Source organism: Callorhinus ursinus, unplaced genomic scaffold (genome assembly GCF_003265705.2).
Source record: "Callorhinus ursinus isolate GAN/ISIS: 27379988/994484 unplaced genomic scaffold, GSC_fseal_2.0 scaffold85, whole genome shotgun sequence".
Lineage (NCBI taxonomy): Eukaryota > Metazoa > Chordata > Mammalia > Carnivora > Otariidae > Callorhinus > Callorhinus ursinus.
In genome coordinates this window covers 476,957-496,993 of record NW_027397147.1, presented here as the reverse complement: position 1 = coordinate 496,993, position 20,037 = coordinate 476,957, and the positions used below count along the sequence as shown (strand labels likewise).

Here is a 20,037-nt window from a genome sequence, read left to right as displayed (position 1 = left end):
ATGTAGTGAAGATGGCAAATTATTATAGCTTCTGAAAAGAAAGGATCCTTACCCCTTGTTTTTAGGGGTTCCCTAAAGATTATATAGGCAACAAAAGCAAAAGTGAACCAAACCCATTTAGAAGATTATTGTCCGTTGAACAGCAACAACAACAACAAAAAACAACAGTGAGAAAGATTTGTTAAGGAAATGATACAGACACCTTTTCTCTGTGACCTGCATGATTTAATTTAAAAAATTCTAAGAAGTCACCTAGTGATCGGTGAAGGGTAAGGGGCTTGGGGGCCAGAATGAGAGTTGTGGTCTGAAGAGCCACTGTAGGAAGTTTGTTAGGACTGAATTAAAGATAAGTAATGTAATTTCCAGGTGGTGACAAGGGCCGTACTTGGGTTGGATATCAAATGTGTGGTGAGGGAGGTCTCGGGTTCTATTTTTCCTTCCCTAACAGTGCTTTGTGACTGGCCAAACAAGATGGGGACCAAGTTCACCACCTCCACCAAGAAGGAATAGAAATGTAGGCTGTGGGATTTAAGGATGAGGAAAAGTGCCCAAGAGATCGTTCCAGTGGATGATGAAAACGGGAAGCAAGAAATGAGATGAGCTAAGGAAGTGAGCAAAGATCTAATTGGAAAAGTGAAAGGCAATGGTGATTTAAAAGAGTGATTTATAAATGAATGGGGTAGACATCTGGAAGAGATATGGTGGCCCTCTGAGCTAAAAGAGGCCTTGGGAATATGGTAAAGGACAACACATCCATTGATCTGAGAGAAATGGGAGAAGATAAGAGCCTCATAGGAAAAGGTGGAAGGAGATTCATGTGTTCAATCCACAGGTTGCTATTGTGTGCCTGGAATATGTAAGGCACTATGCCAAGGGATACTGTGTGTGTCTTGGTGAGCCTGCCAGCCATCGAGGGTAGGCCTATAGGGGGATTTTGTGTTTGTTTAGAACAAAGCAGTCCTTCAAGTTGTCCTGAGTAGCGCACCTGGGGGCCACATTGAGGATTAGATGGAACCCACTTGATCATGAAGGTGTTGCTTCTCTTGACTAGTCTTCTCTGTCTTCACTGTTAAAGAACTTTGATTTGTCCATTTGATATCCCAGTTCCCAGCCAGGCAAATACCAGGTTGGTACCAAAACCCCGCTCCCCAGGTGGTTTACCCAGAGCAGGACACATAGGAAGGCTAAGTAAACACCAGTTGAGTTGGCTCATCTATCTTCTCTTTGCAAGGTTCCTCTGGACTTTCTACTCCCTCCTCAGACTCTCAGATTTTTCAGATATAATTAGTTTTACTCTCCTTGAAAAAAAAGGATATATGCCCTTTGAACTTATCCTACAGAGTTCATTTTTTAAGTGTCTTCTCGGCCCAGGACATTTCTCCTTCTCTTTTTGGCAGATTTAGAGACCTCAGGTTTGTTCGAACAGCAGAATTACTGGCAGGAAAATTGCCTCTGCAGCCTCATGAATATCGGGATGTGATCCAGAAACACTGCATGGAAGCACGCCAAATTCTTCTCAACAAGTCAGTATCTGGCCTCAGAATGGGACTGCATCACAGTATTATAAACTCTCTGAGTCTCCCAGCCTGGAGGTTGGACAGTGTGCTGACTTCCCACTGACCTCTTCCTCTTGCTCCTTCCTTCCACATTTCATCCCCCGACAGTCTTTGTGTCTCCCCATGTCCACTCTTCTTCAGCCCTCCCTCCTGGTCTCCCTCTACCTTTTTGAAATTCTCATTATGATTCCTTGTTGGGGGTACCACTTCTCTTCCCTTCCTCTGAAGTCAAGTTAGGCTTTGCTAGGTTACATGACAGTGCATTTGAATGACTTGTGTTCAGGTGGCCCAGATACACACTGCAAGGTTCCAGGGTTAGGGAGGTTTCCGTCACTTAGATGATTCCTTTTTCTTTTGCAAATGCATGCAGGACTGTATCCAGAGCCAGAGAAATCCCCTTATGTAAAATGATGGTGATAATACCTACCAATGGGTTTTTATTATCCAAGACAATGTATACACAACCACTGGCACCATAGTAGCTGCTCGATAAATATCCTAGTTATTGTCTTTACAACTATGGCTGTTCCTAGTACTTTTCTGGTTGTTAGAGGAATACTTTTCTAGAAATCAGAAAAGAGATATGATAGGATGAAAAGGCCAGTGGTTCCCAATGGGAATTAGAAATTAGGGGAGGTAGGAAGAAAGAACAAGGAGGCCTCCATTTCTTGTTTTGCTTTTCTTATTTCTAGTCCCAACTTCTGAGCAGCTACTGTCATCCTGGAATTTCTCTTCTGACATTTTCTTCTTTTTCTCCTCTTTCTCTCTTTCCCCCTATAAAGTCTGAACAGAGGCCAGGCATTTGCCAGGGAGAGAGGTTGGACAGAACATTTCAGTTCCTTATTGCCCCTTCACCACCATCTCTGATTATAATGAAGAAAGTAGAGACTCCTAGAGCAGGATACGCCACCAGCATCCCTTGTGTATTTGGGTATTGCTCATGGAAGAGTAGTCTCTCAATTCAAATCTTACTACTTTCTTCCCAGGAAAGGGATGTTGGCAGGTGAGGTAGCCAGGGATATGAAAATACCAATTTGGAAAGCTGCTTAGATCTGCCTGGTCACAGAGAGTGGGGAACATCTGATTGGACTTCTCTGAGCTCAGAAGAGCTTCTTACTCAGGTGCCTTCCTGTCTTTACAGGTGGATCCCCACCTGTGCCCAGCTTTTCATCTCACAGAAGGAGCAGTGGGTCCATTTTGCTCCCAAGAGTGACTATGACTCCTCTCGTAACATTGAGGAATATTTTGCTTCTGTTGCTTCCTTCATGTCACTCCAGCTGAGGGACTTGGTCATTAAGTCTCTCGAGGACCTCGTCTCCTTTTTCTTGATACACAAGGTATGTAGGGGACCAGCAGTAGGCCCATTTGAGGGGAAACAACTGAGACAATCAGAATTCCATCACGCAGGTTCTCAGCTGTGAGCCAAGGATAAAAAATAAAAAAATTCTTGATTGCCACACACATCGGATCATTATTAGCTCATGAAAATGATTTCTGTGAATCACAGCATGCTTTCCTGAGATAATTACTGCTAAACTGACCAAGTTCTCCGTAAGTGGGGAAATTGTTAAAAATATTTAAAGAAAGATGGAGTAAAATGGAATTCATGCCCCTTATAGGAGGGAAACAGGTCCCTTTTTGATCCTCTCTGTTAAAGAAAGTTGAAAAAGTTTTATTATAAATCTTTGGCTTGATATTTAGGGAGTGTTGTGTGTATCATTGCAGATGTTGACTTTTTGTTCCTTGGTCTTTGAAAGGGGCATTCCTGAAAACAAAAGGCTTTGTTGACCTAATTAATAACTTTCTTCATGAAACTACTTCAGTGAAGTTAAAATAAAAGCTAAAAGCCAGAGTCCTGGTTTTCAAAACCTCATAGTATCCCCTAAACTCAGATAGCCTGAGGATTAAGGAAGATTCATTTGGATTTTATACCACATGCACATTTTACCTTAAAAAAAAAGAGTAATAAAAATATAAAATTGCCTGGTTATAAAAGGTTAAATTCTAAGTATTTTTCCAAATGAAGTAAAGATGAACAATTGACCTTTTACTCAAAAAAATGTAGAAACCAATGCTGCTGAATTTAGGCTGTGATGTTAGCTTTCTAGCAAAAACCAATCGATAGATGTCACTATAATCATCTACTTTGCTAAGCAGAAGAGACTCAGATGTGGGAACAAATCCCACTCTACAATTCCACACAAAGGGAAAAGTAAAATATTTGTATGTCTGAAAGAAGGGGAAATTTATGGGTATTTGATGTATGATAACTATTCAACCAGTGTTCATCAGTCATCCTCAAACAGATCTGGAAATGTCTAACATCATTGACTTAGACAAGTACTGTACAACTACACTATGACAATTTCATTAGGCATTGTAGTTTATGAGAGGTAACATATATTACTAGCCTGGTAGGGAATTGTAGATATCTCCATGCCAATATTTCTGTTATACGAAGGTTGACATTTTGAAAGTTTAAAATAGACTTTTCACTCATTAGCAAGCTCCATTTGAGGCATACAGATAACTGTTTCTACTTTTGAATTCTGTCGACAAATTTTTGTTGAGCACCGACTGTGTGCTAAATGTTGTCTTGGATCTTTTGGAGGAAGTACAGGGTTCAGTCACAGATCCTGCCCTCAAGGTTAGAGTAGAGAAGATAAGATGTACCTATACATCTCTGCAAGACAGAAAGATAAAATACCATGAAGGACCATGAGAGATGATGGACTCTGAAAAACAAACTGAGGGTTCTAGAGGGGAGGGGGGGGGAGGGGGATGGGTTATCCTGGTGATGGGTATTAAAGAGGGCACGTTCTGCATGGAGCACTGGGTGTTATGAACAAACAATGAATCATGGAACACTGCACCAAAAACTAATGATGTAATATATGGTGATTAACATAACAATAAAAAAATTTAAAAAAATACCATGAAGGAAGTGGAAATTTATAAGTTCAGAAGTGGAAGAGATTATATCTTGCTGGAGAACAGGGAGGCTTCCCAGAGGAGGAGATTTTGAGCTGAATTTTGAAGGATAGGAAGGATTTGGAAATACTAATGCAGGAATTTCTAAGCAAAGTAAGCATACTGAATAAAAGCTTTGGGGAAGGGAGAGTGGATGAGCTCAGGGTGGGCTCAGCCATACCTAGCCCTTATTTGAACATGAACAGTGTGTGAGACTCTGCATTTCCTTTTCTGGTGTTTGTGTCATACTGTGAATGGGTAAAATTCACTCCTTTGATTCTGGAAGGCTGCACCTTGTGACAGCCACCATATCTTAATGTCTCCTAAAGGATGGGAATGATTTTGAGGAGCCCTACCAAGAGATGGAGTTCTTCATGCCTCAGCTAATCATGATCAAACTTGAAGTCAGTGAACCTGTTATTGTCTTTAATCCATCTTTTGATGACTGCTGGGAGTTAATACACAACTCTTTCTTGGAAATTATTAAGAACTCTAGGGAGATCCCCAAGGTATAGTATCAACTTAATCATTTGTTTATACCTTTATTTACTTATTGACTAAAATAAATTTAAAATGGCTGTTTGTACAAGGTATTCAGGTAGGGGAGTTTTACTTTGGGAGATAAATACCAAAGTAAAGGGGAGTATGCCTCCCTTAACCCCAGAAAGATTTGGGCCATAAAGAAATGTCCATGTATTTGAGAATTGTGCTTTTATTTTATTTTTTTTAAGATTTTATTTATTTGAGAGAGAGCTAGTGATTGCATGAGGGGGAAAGGTGCAGAGGGAGAAGCAGACTCCCTGCTGAGCAGGGAGCCCAATGTGAGGCTCAATCCCAGGATCCTGAGATCATGACCTGAGCCGAAGGCAGATGCTTAACCAATTGAGCCACCCAGCCACCCCTACTTTTATTTTATTTTTTTAAGATTTATTTATTTATTTGAGAGAGAGAGCACGCGTGCAAGCCAGGGAGGGGCAGAGGGTGAGGGAGAAAACCTCAAATAGTTTCACCCCTGAGCATGGAGCCTGATGTGGGGCTTGATCCCAGAACCCTGAGATCATGACCTGAGCCAAAATCAAGAGTCAGACGCTTAACCGACTGAGCCACCCAAGTGTCCCAAGAATTGTGCTTTTAATAAGAGCAGTAAGAGTTACTTTGTGGGCCGCCTGGGTGGCTTAGTCGTTAAGCGTCTGCCTTTGGCTCAGGTCATGATCCCAGGGTCTTGGGATCAAGCCCCGCATTGGGCTCCCTGCTCAGTGGGAAGCCTGCCTCTCCCTCTCCTACTCCCCCTGCTTGTGTTCCCTCTCTCGCTATGTCTTTCTCTGTCAAATAAATAAATAAAATCTTTAAAAAAAAAAAAGTTACTTTGTGAGCAAGTAGAGTCCCCCCCTTCCCCTAGCCCCCCATGATCCAACTTCAAAGGGGTAGATGTGTCCCAAGCCATATCCAACTTGGGTTGATTCACGATGGAACAATGCCATGAACTCACCAAGAATCTTCATAAAACGATATCTCATTTAGTTCTTGAAGTTCCATATGTTTGTTTGTTTGTTTTTTTGTTTAACCACTGAAGGCATCAAAGGGAAAGATGGAAGCTTTCCTTCCTGGTCCAAGCCCCTTCCAGTTTCCTTTCCAGGGTGGCATTGCTAATCATATTCCAGACACTTAGCAGACTTTTAGTGCTGGGCAGGATCACCCACATGAGTGTGATTCTTTTGTGATCTATCTTCTATTTCCCTCTGGGCGGTTGATGTGGCAAGATCCCTATGTGTCCAGCCCCACATAGGGAAGGGAACTGTGGGATGTTTTTCTCTCTCTCTCTCTCTCTCTCCTTCTTCTTCCCCACCCCCTCCCTCCCCAGGCATTATGTGTGATGTAGTCTTCTACTTAGAGGATTCTAAGAGCTCAAGATGAGAGTTGGGGGTTGTAGAGCAGCACATGAGGCCAAATGCTCTAGTCGATTTTACCAGATAACTCTAAATTTGGGGTTTCGAACCCAACCAAGCCTGGTTAACAAGAAAACTGGGTGTGTGGAGGGGGACGAAACAGTAGGCAACTCTCCTACCATCCATATCCCTGGGAAGGAAATGAAAGAGAAGACCCTGTAATTTGGAAGGATAAGTGTGGGGCTTGGGAACAGATAAAGTACATACCACTCAGGTTCCCTTTCACTGCTGTCGATTAGCAATGTTTGCAAGCAGCTGGGCTAGGAGAGCCCAGGGCTCATGTGGTTGCTCCAGCAAACACTGAGCAGGGATGGTAGTAGATTTAGTGGATTGTCATGGCAAGAAGATAAGAGTCACAGGTCACAGTGTGTCCTTGGGTTGAAAGCTAGGCCCAAGTGAATGCCAATGGGACTTTATCAAGCTGTGAGGAAAAGCAGCCCCGGCTCAGCATTCTCCATCGAGAAATGCTCACAGCGCTGGCTCCTGCGTCAAACTCCTCAGACTATTTTATCTCTGAACTGGGTATTAAAACGTTGAAAGAATAGCCGCTCGGGTTGAGTATCTAATAAGAATATCTAAGAACAGGGGCACCTGGGTGGCTCAGTCTTTAAGTGTCTGCCTTTGGCTCAGGTCATGATCCCAGGGTGCTGGGATCGAGCCCCGCATTGGGCTCCCTGCTCTGCGGGAGGCCAGCTTCTCCCTCTCCCACTCCTGCTTGTGTTCCCTCTCTCGCTGTATCTCTGTCTGTCAAATAAATAAATAAAATCTTTAAAAAAAAAAAAAAGAAAAGAATATCTAAGAACAGCAACAGGTAGACAGTATCCCCAACCCCTACCAGACCTGCCTTTTTTATGGTTAAATATACATTTTATTTTATTTATTTAAGGATTTTATTTATTTGAGAGCATGTGAAGGAGGGAGCACGAGTTGGGGGAGGGGCAGAGGGAGAGGGAGAAGCAGACTTAAACGACTGAGCCACCCAGGCACCCCTTTATTTATTTGTTTTTAAGGTTTTATTTTCAAGTAATCTCTATACCCAGTGTGGGGCTTGAACTCACAATCTTGGCTCTTGATCAAGAGTCCCATGCTCCACCAACTGAGCCAACTAGGCAGCCCCCTAAACATAAACTTTACGTCAGCATGAGGTTTTGAAAATAACAGTTTCAAGGTACAGAAGGGAAGCCTATTTATGAGAAGGTTACTAAAGGAAACCAAAGTAAATATTAGAAAATACTTGTCTTAGCAAAAAAATTGAAACATGGTTGTTGTAATACTGATTGAAATGAAAAGAGGGGAATGAGAGGCATAAATAAAATGAGGTGGGGTGAAATAAGGAAGTTTTCTAAAACTAAAAACACAATAAGGAAAATTTAAATCGGAGCACCTGGGTGGCTCAGTAGGTTAAGCGTCTCTGTCTGATCCCAGGGTCCTGGGATCAAGCCTCACATTGGGCTCCCTGCTCACCAGGGAGCCTGCTTCTCCCTCTCCATCTGCTGCTCCCCCTGCTTGTGCTCTCTCATGCTCTCTTTGTCAAGTAAATAAATAAAATCTTTAAAAAAATTTAAATTAGCATTAGCAGCCATGTCAATGCATTACTTTTATAATCAGAAATATATACTCTCTCTCTCTCTCTCTCACACACACACACACACACACACACACACACACACACACATACATTACTGTGGAAAGGGGCTACTTGGGCCAGTCTCTCTACTGATGGGAGAATTTTCTCACTCAAAGTGCCAGGGAAATCCCAAACTTGGAGAAGTGTGCAAGCGTAAGCACTGAGGGTGATGACAAGACCAGGAAGTCAGGGACCAGAGAGCTGGGGAGATCAGCAGATGATAACCGTGATTATCTGGAAAAGACATCATTGATCTCATCTTAGTTTTACAGACTGCTCTACCAGCCACATTTAAAGGGCAATAAAAGGTGTTACTTCCTCTTTCAACTGAAGACTTCTTCCCAAGAAACAATCCCTTATGCTGCCCACATGTAATCTCTTGCATGGCCTAGATGTACCAGTTGTGTGTCCCTAAACCATTTCATCTGTACGCTTGACCAATGCCAGATCCTCCCTATCTTTGCTTTCAACCACTGTCTTCAGTATGGCCACAACTAAGTTGTTCCTCCACTGGCTTAAAAACCTTCAGATTGTCCAAAGAGGGAGGACACAGACTATTTGCACTAGCTTTTCCCCCTTTCTAAATCAGTGCATTGTCATCCATGGTATATAACTGTTGTCACCAAGTAGAGCCCTCTGACAGTCTTTTCTGAGACCAGTCACTATCAGCTTTCTTAACAGGGAGGGCGGTGGGTCCCCAGCAGGGACTTGGATGTCTTCGTGAGTCATGCAAGTGAGAACATTTCTCAGGGACACATACATGCCATTAAGAAGTTAGAGAACTTGAATTATCAGAAAAGATACTGTTCTAGCTTTATGACCATAAAGCCATAGATTTTTTTTTTCCCCCTGAGGTGAGAGAAGCATCTAGTATCTCTCCTTTTCTTCAGATGAAGAAATGGAAGTTCAGAGAGGAGAAGTGGCTATGGTCACATGGTTAGTTAGTGGCAGAATCAGAATTAGAACTCATGTTTCTAGTAGTTTTTCATTAGTAAAAGCTGATGGGGGTGGGGGACAGGGACCATTGCTGTAATATTCACTCAGTCACACAGTATTTATTGAGCACTTACTATGTGCCAAGCTCTTGTTGAACCCTTCATAATACTGAAGAAGTCAGATACGATCCAAGCCCTCATGGTATTTAATCCCATGACAAACCCAGACAAGCTCATTACACATTATTTAATTATGATTATGCTGTGTGGGAAAAGTTCAGAATGTGAACTTTAAGTAAGGAAACCTAACATCCTAACTGGAGGCCCAGGGGAATTCTCCATGGACCAGAGACTTGAAAGGATGAGGGAAAGATGAGTAACCCAAAACCAGGGAGAGGAGAGAGGACAGAGGTAAAGAGAACAGGAGGGTGATTCTGGCACTATCCAAGAGGAAAAAGAGTGAAAAAGTAGCTGATATCCCTGGAAATGTGTTTGTTGCAAAAGATTTTACATTTTGGTGCCATTCCCTTCTTGTGTCTCATGGATGTCTTATGACATCAAAAGTGGTTTTTGTTCTTTAGGTGGAATCTGTCCTGTTCCCAGAGTTGAAAGGCTATAATCTGATTCTTGGAACTGTTAACACTGAAGAAAAACTAGTTTCTGATTTTGTGGATCAAACCTTTGAGGTGTATCAGAAAAATCAAGTTGGGCCCCACAAGTAAGTTGGTTTAGTTGTAACTTGGCCATTTTGGTATTGGTTTGTTTGTCATCAAATACACGATCACTGTTCCCACACATCAGAAACACATACATAGTAAGAATAGCCAATACTTACACAGGTATTACTATTTAACCCCATTTTACAGTTGAGGAAGCTTTCCCAATATTACAGAGCAAATAAATAAATGAGCCAGAATTCAGATTCAATTACAGGTCCACCTCCATTATCTGAAAGATGTTAGGCCAGACAGGTTTTGGCATTTAGAAATTTCTGGATTTTAGAAAAGTCACGTAATACATATATCATACCTGATGATGCAGCTTCAGCAAGATCTGAGGAAGCACCTCTTAATTAAATGTGTTGATATTTCTATAGTGAACAATATGAATATTCACCCAAGTAGCCTCACATTGGTTTAGGCCAGCTTTTGCCATCAAATGAATTCTGAAGCGGCTTTCTGTTTTCAGAGCTTTTTGGATTTAGGAATTAAAGGGGATTGAGGACAAGTTATCTGAATGCTCCTTAATCATCATACTATAGAATATCTCACAGTTGCCCATGTGAGCAGTCCCTAGTTTAGGGGGATCATATAATACAGCTTCCAAACTGAGACACTTTGAGAGTGAAGAGGGCTTTATTAACAATTACCGTGGGACAACGAGTATAAATCTGGGCTGTCCCAGGCAAACCAGGATACATGGGTTTCTTGACCATGGCTCTGTCAACATTTTAGACCAGAAAACTCCGTATTGTGAGGAGCTGCTGTGTATGGTAGGAAGTTTAGCAGCATCCCTGACCTATACCCATTACTTACTGGTAGGATCCTCTTGCAGTCATTACACCCAAAAACATCCCCAGATGTGGCCAGATGTCCCCTGATCACCACTGGGCCCCCATGGAACTAATTCTGCTTACTCCATTATCATCTTTATTTCATTTTATTATTATTTTATTTCTTATTATTTTTATTTTTTTTAAGTAGGCTCATGTCCCCAAGATCAAGAGTTGCATGCTCTACTGACTAAGCCAGCTAGGTGCCCCCATTTCATCTTTATTTTAATTCAAACTTTTTAAAAAGACTTCATTTTTAAGTAATCTCTACATCCAACGTGGGGCTAAAACTCATAATCCTGAGATGCAGTGTTACATGCTCCACAAACAAAGCCAGCTAGGCGCCTCTAATTCAAACTTATTTTAAGTCACAGCATCCCAAATACATCCTCCAATTTGGGAGAAATCTGTCCAGCCATTTTTGCATGATCTGATAAGAAGGGAAAACTTAATTTTATCCAGTTAGATTTTTAGGTTCACTAGTTCCAAATTCTCATCTTAAAATTTAGACAGAATTTTAGAGCTGGAAGAAGGGATAGGAACTACTGTTTATTGCATATTCACTGTATATCAGGCATTGTATTAGATGCTTCCTATGTACATTATTATTAGGTAAGCCTTACAACAGTCCTATGAGGTATTACTATTTCCACTTAAAACTAGAGAGACTGATCTTTAGAAAAGTGCCTAAGTTCATGCAGCTAGGAGGTGGCAAAATTGGAATTTGAAGCCAAAGTTCTGAATTCCCAGTTTACTATACTTTTTGCCACATTCTATTTTCCTTTGCTGGCTTGGGCTAATTTTTATGATCTTATGTCTTCATTTGCTACTCTTCCTAATCTGATTTGGTGACCTGTATTTGCATGTCTGATTTTATGCTCTTCGATTATGGAAGATACTTAAATGTATACAAAAAGTATGATGACTTATTGGATAACATGGCGGAACAAAACATCACCGCGTTCCTGAAAGAAACTCATGAAATTGAGGATTTTGTGACGGTAGGAAATATCACTTGATATTCCATATCTTGGTGATACATACTGCAGACAATCCACTACGTAGTCAGTGTATTTTGTTAGGATATATGTTGTGCTCAGCATTGGACTAGGTTGGCTGGAGGTGAGGCTGGGGCAAGTGCACGTTGGCTAAAGGCAAATCAAGCTACTGACTGTGCTCCTTTCTACAGAGGATCAGTAGCATCAAAAAGCGGAGAAATGAAATTGCATCCATGCACATTACCGTGCCTTTGGCCATGTTCTGCCTTGACACCATGACCCTAAATTATGACCTCTGTGAACGAGCCCAAAATCTTAAAGACCGTCTGATTCAATTCCAAGTGGACGTAAACCGGGACACCAATACCAGGTACTGTTATTGTGGACAGAGAGATAGCAACAATATTTGGCGTGAATGGGAGAATGAAAACGTGGCCAGAACTTGCCCCTTCCAGCAATGAACAGACAGAACTTCTAGCTCAAGTTGTTTCTGCCCTAGAGTGAGGTTGGCGGGGAATTCAGGTTCAGGCCAGAAGGTGAACTGTGGGGCTTGGAGCAGGAGGGTGGAAAGCATCCTGGAGATGTCCATCTCTATCTTTCAGACTTTGCTTTCTTGGAGGCATCTTTAGGGAGACGCCACCTCGTGGGCTTGGCTGTCTAAGGTCACAGGCCTTCTCCCCGGCCATATAGCACATATTCAGAGACACAGGGTGCTTACTGCACCCTCCCCCCCACCCCCCCCTCCCGGAATCACTCCTGTGCAGGCTTCTGCTGTCTGAGGATTCTGTCATTCAATCTTAAGCTCTATTCAAACTTATTTTAAGTCACAGCATCCCAAATACACCTTCATTTCACTGGTGACTATATATTAGTCACGATGTTTTGGGTTCTAAGGGATAGAGGATAGAAGCCCAGATAGACTGGCTAAAGTGAAAAGGGAATTTGGGGCTCATGTGTTGAAAAGTTCAGGAATTGCTAGCTTTGGTAGGATGCAGTGTTTCTCCCTCTACTTTGCTTTCATTCTCTGACAGGCACTGTTCCGTTTGTGGGCCCAGCAGCTCTAGGCTTATATCCTCCCAGGTTCCCATCCAGAGGGGAAAATGGTTTTTTCCCTTTCCAGTTGCCTCAAAAAGTCCTGGCCTGTGTGACACCAGCCTAACTTGGGTCTTTTGTGCAGCACTGAACCAAGCTCCATGGTGTAACTATTTGAAAGTTACAAAATGATTACTCCATGCCTTTCTAGCTTTCTTTTTCAGAGTGCTTTTAACTAAAGACTAAGATGATTTAGCAAGCATGACCACTACTAACAGTGGTATATGTTTTATTATTCTTATTAAATGTAAATAGATAAATAGATAGAAATATAGATGTAATTTTAGCATTTTATAGCATCTTAAATTTACAAAATACATTTCAGAAACTCATGAGCAAATTTTTTAAAATAATTTTTTATTATTATGTTAATCACCATACATTACATCATTAGTTTTTGATGTAGTGTTCCATGATTCATTGTTTGTGCCTAACACCCAGTGCTCCACGCAGAATGTGCCCTCCTTAATACCCATCACCAGGATAACCCATCCCCCACCTGCCTCCCCTCTAGAACCCTCAGTTTGTTTTTCAGAGTCCATCGTCTCTCATGGTTTGTCTCCCCCTCCGACTTACTCCCCTTCATTCTTCCCCTCCTGCTATCTTCTTCTTTTTTTTTTAACATATATTGCATTATTTGTTTCAGAAGTACAGATCCGTGATTCATCAGTCTTATACAATTCACAGTGCTCACCATAGCACATACCCTCCACAATGTCTATCACCCAGCCGCCCCATCCCTCCCACCCCCCACCACTCCAGCAACCCTCAGTTTGTTTCCTGAGATTAAGAATTCCTCATATCAGTGAGGTCATATGATACATATCTTTCTCTGATTGACTTATTTCACTCAGCATAACACCCTCCAGTTCCATCCACATCGTTGCAAATGGCAAGATCTCATTCCTTTGGATGGCTGCATAATATTCCATTGTGTATATACCACCTCTTCTTTATCCATTCATCTGTCGATGGACATCTTGGCTCTTTCCACAGTTTGGCTATTGTGGACATTGCTGCTCTAAACATTGGGGTGCATGTACCCTTTCGGATCCCTACATTTGTATCTTTGGGGTAAATACCCAGTAGTGCAATGGCTGGATCGTATGGTAGCTCTATTTTCAACTGTTTGAGGAACCTCCATACTGTTTTCCAGAGTGGCTGCACCCGCTTGCATTCCCACCAACAGTGTAGGAGGGTTCCCCTTTCTCTGCATCCGCGCCAACATCTGTCGTTTCCTGACTTGTTAATTTTAGCCATTCTGATGGGTGTGAGGTGGTATCTCATTGAGGTTTAGATTTGGATTTCCCTGATGCCGAGCAATGTTGAGCACTTTTTCGTGTGTCTCTTGGCCATTTGGATGTCTTCTTTGGAAAAATGTCTGTTCATGTCTTCTGCCCATTTCTTGATTGGATTATTTGTTCTTTGGGTGTTGAGTTTGATAAGTTCTTTATAGATTTTGGATACTAGCCCTTTATCTGATATGTCATTTGCAAATATTTTCTCCCATTCTGTCGGTTGTCTTGGTTTTGTTGACTGTTTCTTTTGCTGTGCAAAAGCTTTTTATCTTGATGAAATCCCAATAGTTCATTTTTGCCCTGGCTTCCCGTGCCTTTGGCGATGTTTCTAGGAAGAAGTTGCTGCGGCTAAGGTCGAAAAGGTTGCTACCTGTGTTCTCCTTTAGGATTTGGATGGACTCCTGTCTCACGTTTAGGTCTTTCAACCATTTGGAGTCTATTTTTGTGTGTGGTGTAAGGAAATGGTCCAGTTTCATTCTTCTGCATGTGGCTGTCCAATTTTCCCAACACCATTTGTTGAAGAGACTGTCTTTTTTCCATTGGACATTCTTTCCTGCTTTCTCAAAGATGAGTTGACCATAGAGTTGAGGGTCCATTTCTGGGCTCTCGATTCTGTTCCATTGATCTGTGTGTCTGTTTTTGTGCCAGTACCATACTGTCTTGATGATGACAGCTTTGTAATAGAGCTGGAAGTCCGGAATTGTGATGCCGCCAGCTTTGCTTTTCTTTTTCAAGATTCCTCTGGCTATTCGGGGTCTCTTCTGGTTCCATACAAATTTTAGGATTATTTGTTCCATTTCTTTGAAAAAGGTGGATGGTATTTTGATGGGAATTGCACTGAATATGTAGATTGCTCTAGGTAGCATTGAGATCTTCACAATGTTTGTTCTTCCAATCCATGAGCATGGAACATTTTTCCATTTCTTTGTGTCTTCTTCAATTTCTTTCATGAGTATTTTATAGTTTTCTGAGTACAGATCCTTTGCCTCTTTGGTTAGATTTATTCCTAGGTATCTAATGGTTTTGGGTGCAATTGTAAATGGGATAGACTCCTTGATTTGTCTCTCTTCTGTCTTGTTGTTGGTGTATAGGAATGCCACTGATTTCTGTGCATTGATTTTATATCCTGTTACTTGACTGAATTCCTGTATGAGTTCTAGCAGTTTTGGGGTGGAGTCTTTTGGGTTTTCCACGTACAGTATCATATCATCTGCAAAGAGTGAGAGTTTGACTTCCTCTTTGCCGATTTGGATGCCTTTGATTTCTTTTTGTTGTCTGATTGCTGTGGCTAGGACTTCCAATACTATGTTGAATAGCAGTGGTGAGAGTGGACATCCCTGCCGCGTTCCTGACCTTAGGGGAAAGGCTCTCAGCTTTTCCCCATTGAGAATGATATTCGCTGTAGGTTTTTCATAGATGGCTTTTATGATATTGAGGTATGTACCCTCTATCCCTATACTCTGAAGAGTTTTGATCAAGAAAGGATGCTGTACTTTGTCAAATGCTTTTTCTGCATCTTTTGAGAGGATCATATGATTCTTGTTCTTTCTTGTTAATGTACTGTATCACGTTGATTGATTTGCGGATGTTGAACCAGCCTTGCAGCCCAGGGATAAATCCCACTTGGTCATGGTGAATAATCCTTTTAATGTACTGTTGGATCCTATTGGCTAGTATTTTGGTGAGAATTTTTGCAACCATGTTCATCAAGGATATTGGTCTGTAGTTCTCCTTTTTGATGGGGTCTTTGTCTGGTTTGGGGATCAAGGTAATGGTGGCCTCATACAATGAGTTTGGAAGTTATCCTTCCATTTCTATTTTTTGGAACAGTTTCAGGCGAATAGGTATTAATTCTTCTTTAAATGTCTGATAGAATTCCCCTGGGAAGCCATCTGGCCCTGGGCTTTTGTTTGTTGGGAGATTTTTGATGACTGCTTCAATTTCCTTAGTGGTTATAGGTCTCTTCAGGTTTTCTATTTCTTCCTGGTTCAATTTTGGTAGTTGATACATCTCTAGGAATGCACCCATTTCTTCCAGGTTATCTAATTTGCTGGCGTAGAGTTGCTCATAATATGTTCTTATCATTGTTTGTATTTCTTTGGTGTTGGTTGTGATCTCTCCTCTTTCATTCATGATTTTGTTGATTTGGGTCATTTCTCTTTTCTTTTTGATCAGTCTGGCCAGGGGTTTATCAATCTTGTTAATTCTTTCAAAGAACCAGCTCCTAGTTTCGTTGATCTGTTCTACTGTTCTTTGGGTTTCTATTTCATTGATTTCTGCTCTGATCTTTATTATTTCTCTTCTCCTGCTGGGTTTAGGCTTTCTTTGCTGTTCTTTCTCCAGCTCCTTTAGGTGTAGGGTTAGGTTGTGTATTTGAGACCTTTCTTGTTTCTTGAGAAAGGCTTGTATTGCTATATACTTTCCTCTCAGGACTGCCTTTGCTGTATCCCAAAGATTTTGAATAGTTGTGTTTTCATTTTCATTGGTTTCCATGAATTTTTTTAATTCTTCTTTAATTTCCTGGTTGACCCATTCATTCTTTAGTACGATGCTCTTTAGCCTCCATGTTTTTGAGTTCTTTCCAACTTTCCTCTTGTGATTGAGTTCTAGTTTCAAAGCATTGTGGTCTGAAAATATGCAGGGAATGATCCCAATCTTTTGGTACCGATTGAGACCTGATTTGTGACCTAGGATGTGATCAATTCTGGAGAATGTTCCATGGGCACTAGAGAAGAATGTGTATTCTGTTGCTTTGGGTTGGAATGTTCTGAATATGTCTGTGAAGTCCATTTGGTCCAGTGTGTCATTTAAAGTCTTTATTTCCTTGTTGATCTTTTGCTTAGATGATCTGTCCATTTAGTCAGGGGGGTGTTAAAGTCCCCCACTAGTATTGTATTGTTCTCAATGTGTTTCTTTGCTTTTGTTATTAATTGCCTTATATAATTGGCTGCTCCCACGTTAGGGGCATAGATATTTACAATTGTTAGATCTTCTTGTTGGATAGATACTTTAAGTAGGATATAGTGTCCTTCTTCATCTCTTATTACAGTCTTTGTTTTAAAGTCTAATTTGTCTGATATAAGGATTGCCACCCCAGCTTTCTTTTGGTGTCCATTAGCATGGTCAGTGGTTTTCCACCCCCTCACTTTCAATCTGGGGGTGTCTTTGGGTCTAAAATGAGTCTCTTGCAGACAGCATATCGATGGGTCTTGTTTTTTAATCCAATCTGATAGCCTGTGTCTTTTGATTGGGGCATTGAGCCCATTTACATTCAGGGTAACTATTGAAAGGTATGAATTTAGTGCCATTGTATTGCCTGTAAGGTGACTATGACTGTATATTGTCTGTGTTCTTTTCTGATCTATGCTGCTTTTAGGCTCTCTTTTTGCTTAGAGGACCCCTTTCAATATTTCTTGGAGGGCTGGTTTTGTGTTTGCAAATTCCTTTAGTTTTTGTTTGTCCTGGAAGCTTTTTATCTCTCCTTCAATTTTCAATGAGAGCCTAGCTGGATATAGTATTCTTGGCTGCATATTTTTCTCATTTAGTGCTCTGAAGATAATCATGCCAGTCCTTTCTGGCCTGCCAGGTCTCTGTGGATAGGTCTGTTGCCAATCTAATGTTTCTACCATTGTAGGTTACATATCTCTTCTCCCGAGCTGCTTTCAGGATTTTCTCTTTGTCTCTGAGACTCGTAAGTTTTACTATTAGATGTTGGGGTGTTGACCTATTTTTATTGATTTTGAGAGGGGTTCTCTGTGCCTCTGGATTTTGATGCCTGTTTCCTTCCCCACATTAGGGAAGTTCTCTGCTATTATTTGCTCCAATATACCTTCTGCCCCTCTCTCTCTTTCTTCTTCTTCTGGGATCCCAATTATTCTAATGTTGTTTCGTCTTATCGTATCGCTTATCTCTCGAATTCTGCCCTCGTGATCCTGTAGTTGTTTTTCTCTTTTTCTCAGCCTCTTTATTTTCCATCATTTGGTCTTCTATATCGCTGATTCTCTCTTCTGCCTCATTTATCCTAGCAGTTAGTGCCCCCATTTTGGATTGCACCTCATCAATAGCCTTTTTGATTTCGATTTGGTTAGATTTTAGTTCTTTTATTTCTCCAGAAAGGGTTCATTTAATAACTTCCACACTTTTTTCAAGCCCAGCTAGCATCTTTAAAGTCATGATTCTGAACTCTAGGTCCGACATCGTACTAATGTCTGTATTGAGTAGGTCCCCGGCAGACGGTACTACCTCTTGCTCTTTTTGCTGAGGTGATTTTTTTCGTCTTGTCATTTTGTCCAGAGGAGAACAGATGAATGAGAGAACAGAATGCTAACAGGTTAACAATGTCTCCAGCAAATATACTCTATACAAATCAGAAAAGACCTGAAACCAGAGGACAAGAAAGGGAAAGAAAGAAGAGAGAAAAAAAGAAAAAAAAAGGAAAAAGAAAAAAATAAAAGCAAACAAAAACAGAACAAAACAAAAAAAGCCAAATATGATCAAATATGATCAGGCTAGTGCGTAGATCAGTGCCACACACTAGCTTTTGGGCATATTTTGGTCTGTTAGAAGAAAGTGCCTGCTAAAATTTTAAAGGAAGAAAGACTTATATATGTACAAAATAAGGGTTGATACAATGAAGGGATGGCAGATGACTGAAAACATGAAAATTATAAAAGATTTTATAAGAGGGATTGATAAGATAAGAAGTTGTTTTTTAAAAAGAAAGAAGAAGATTTAAAAAGAAAAAGAAAAAAGAAAAAAAAAGGGAGAGAATGTGATCAGGCAGGAGAATAGAACAAAGCCATACACTGTTAGAAGCAATTGTATCTCAAAATTTTAAAGAGAGAACAACTTATATATATATGCCAAAAATAAGGGTAACTACTATGAAGGGATAAAAATATGACTCTAAAAATGAAAAATAAAAAAAATTTTTTAAAAAGGGATAAGATGTTGTTTGAAAAAGGGAAAAAGAAAAATTCAAAAAAAAAACAGTTAAAAAATTAACTTTGAAAAACTAATGAATTATGGTAAAAAAGCCATGAATTCTATGTGCAGTATTCCCCTAGCGCTGGAGTCCTCCTGTTCTCCTTGATCGGTAAACTTGGTCTTGGCTTGCTGGCTGTTTGTGCTGATCTTCTGGGGGAGGGGCCTGTTGCCGTGGTTCCCAAATGTCTTTGCCGGAGGTGGAATTGCCCCGCCCTTGTGAGTCCGGGCTAAGCAAGCTGCTCCGGTTTGCTCTCAGGAGCTTTTGTTCCCTGCAAGCTCTTGGTACAGAATTGGAGGACCAGGGTGAAAATGGTGGCCTCCCAATCTCCACCCGGAGGAGCTGAGAACTCGGGGCCCTGCTCCTCAGTGCGCCCCCAGAGAATAGCAGTCACTCCCGTCTCCCCGGTCTCCGGCCGCACTCTGTGCTCACCCAGCCTGTGACCGAGCGTTTCTATCTCTGGCACCCGACCACGTGTGGAGTCTCCAAACCCAGCAGATCCCTGAGGTGCACTTCCGCGCCGCTCCCCCCGGGGGAGGAAGGGGAGTCTCCCTGGATCTGCCGCTTGTTGGGTCCCTGCTGGGGGAGCCGTGCCCCGACTGGGCCACGGATCACAGTTTATGGCAACCCTGAGCTGAGAGCCCGCGCCTCGGCTCCGTCTCTGCAGCCGGCTTCCCCGCTCCAATACCTGAGAGCTCTGGCGCACTCAGGCACCCCCGGTCTTTCTGTGACCCCGAGGGTCCTGAGTCCACACTGTCCCGCGAGGGTTCCACCCCCCACTTAGCCACTGGAGCGACGTCCCTCAGTGGAGCCGACTTCTAAAAGTTCTGCTTTTGTGCTCCGCGGCTCCATCACTCGCCAGAAGCGGCCGAAGGAGGCCCCCTCCCCCGCCATCTATCCTCCCGAATATCGCCTCGGATTCACTTCTCCGCATGTCCTACTTTCCAGAAAGTGGTCGCTTTTCTGTTCAGAGTTTTGTTACTGTTCTTATCTTCGATCTCCTGTTGAGTTCGTAGGTGTTCAGAATGGTTTGATCCCTATTCAGCTGAATTCCTGAGACCAGAGAAATCCTGGTCTCC

The 20,037-nt window shown here is 41.7% G+C and overlaps 1 protein-coding gene across 1 annotated transcript in view; it reads left to right on the top strand.

Annotated features, from left to right (window-relative positions):
* The window catches only part of DNAH3 (dynein axonemal heavy chain 3), a 180,901-nt gene that overhangs the window by 14,967 nt on the left and 145,897 nt on the right, over positions 1–20,037 (top strand). Inside the window, exons 8-13 of the mRNA XM_073887961.1 lie at positions 1,398–1,523; positions 2,698–2,893; positions 4,856–5,035; positions 9,616–9,752; positions 11,482–11,587; positions 11,776–11,954. Of these exons, the coding sequence (XP_073744062.1) occupies positions 1,398–1,523; positions 2,698–2,893; positions 4,856–5,035; positions 9,616–9,752; positions 11,482–11,587; positions 11,776–11,954 (924 nt within the window). The remainder of the gene's footprint in view (positions 1–1,397; positions 1,524–2,697; positions 2,894–4,855; positions 5,036–9,615; positions 9,753–11,481; positions 11,588–11,775; positions 11,955–20,037) is intronic.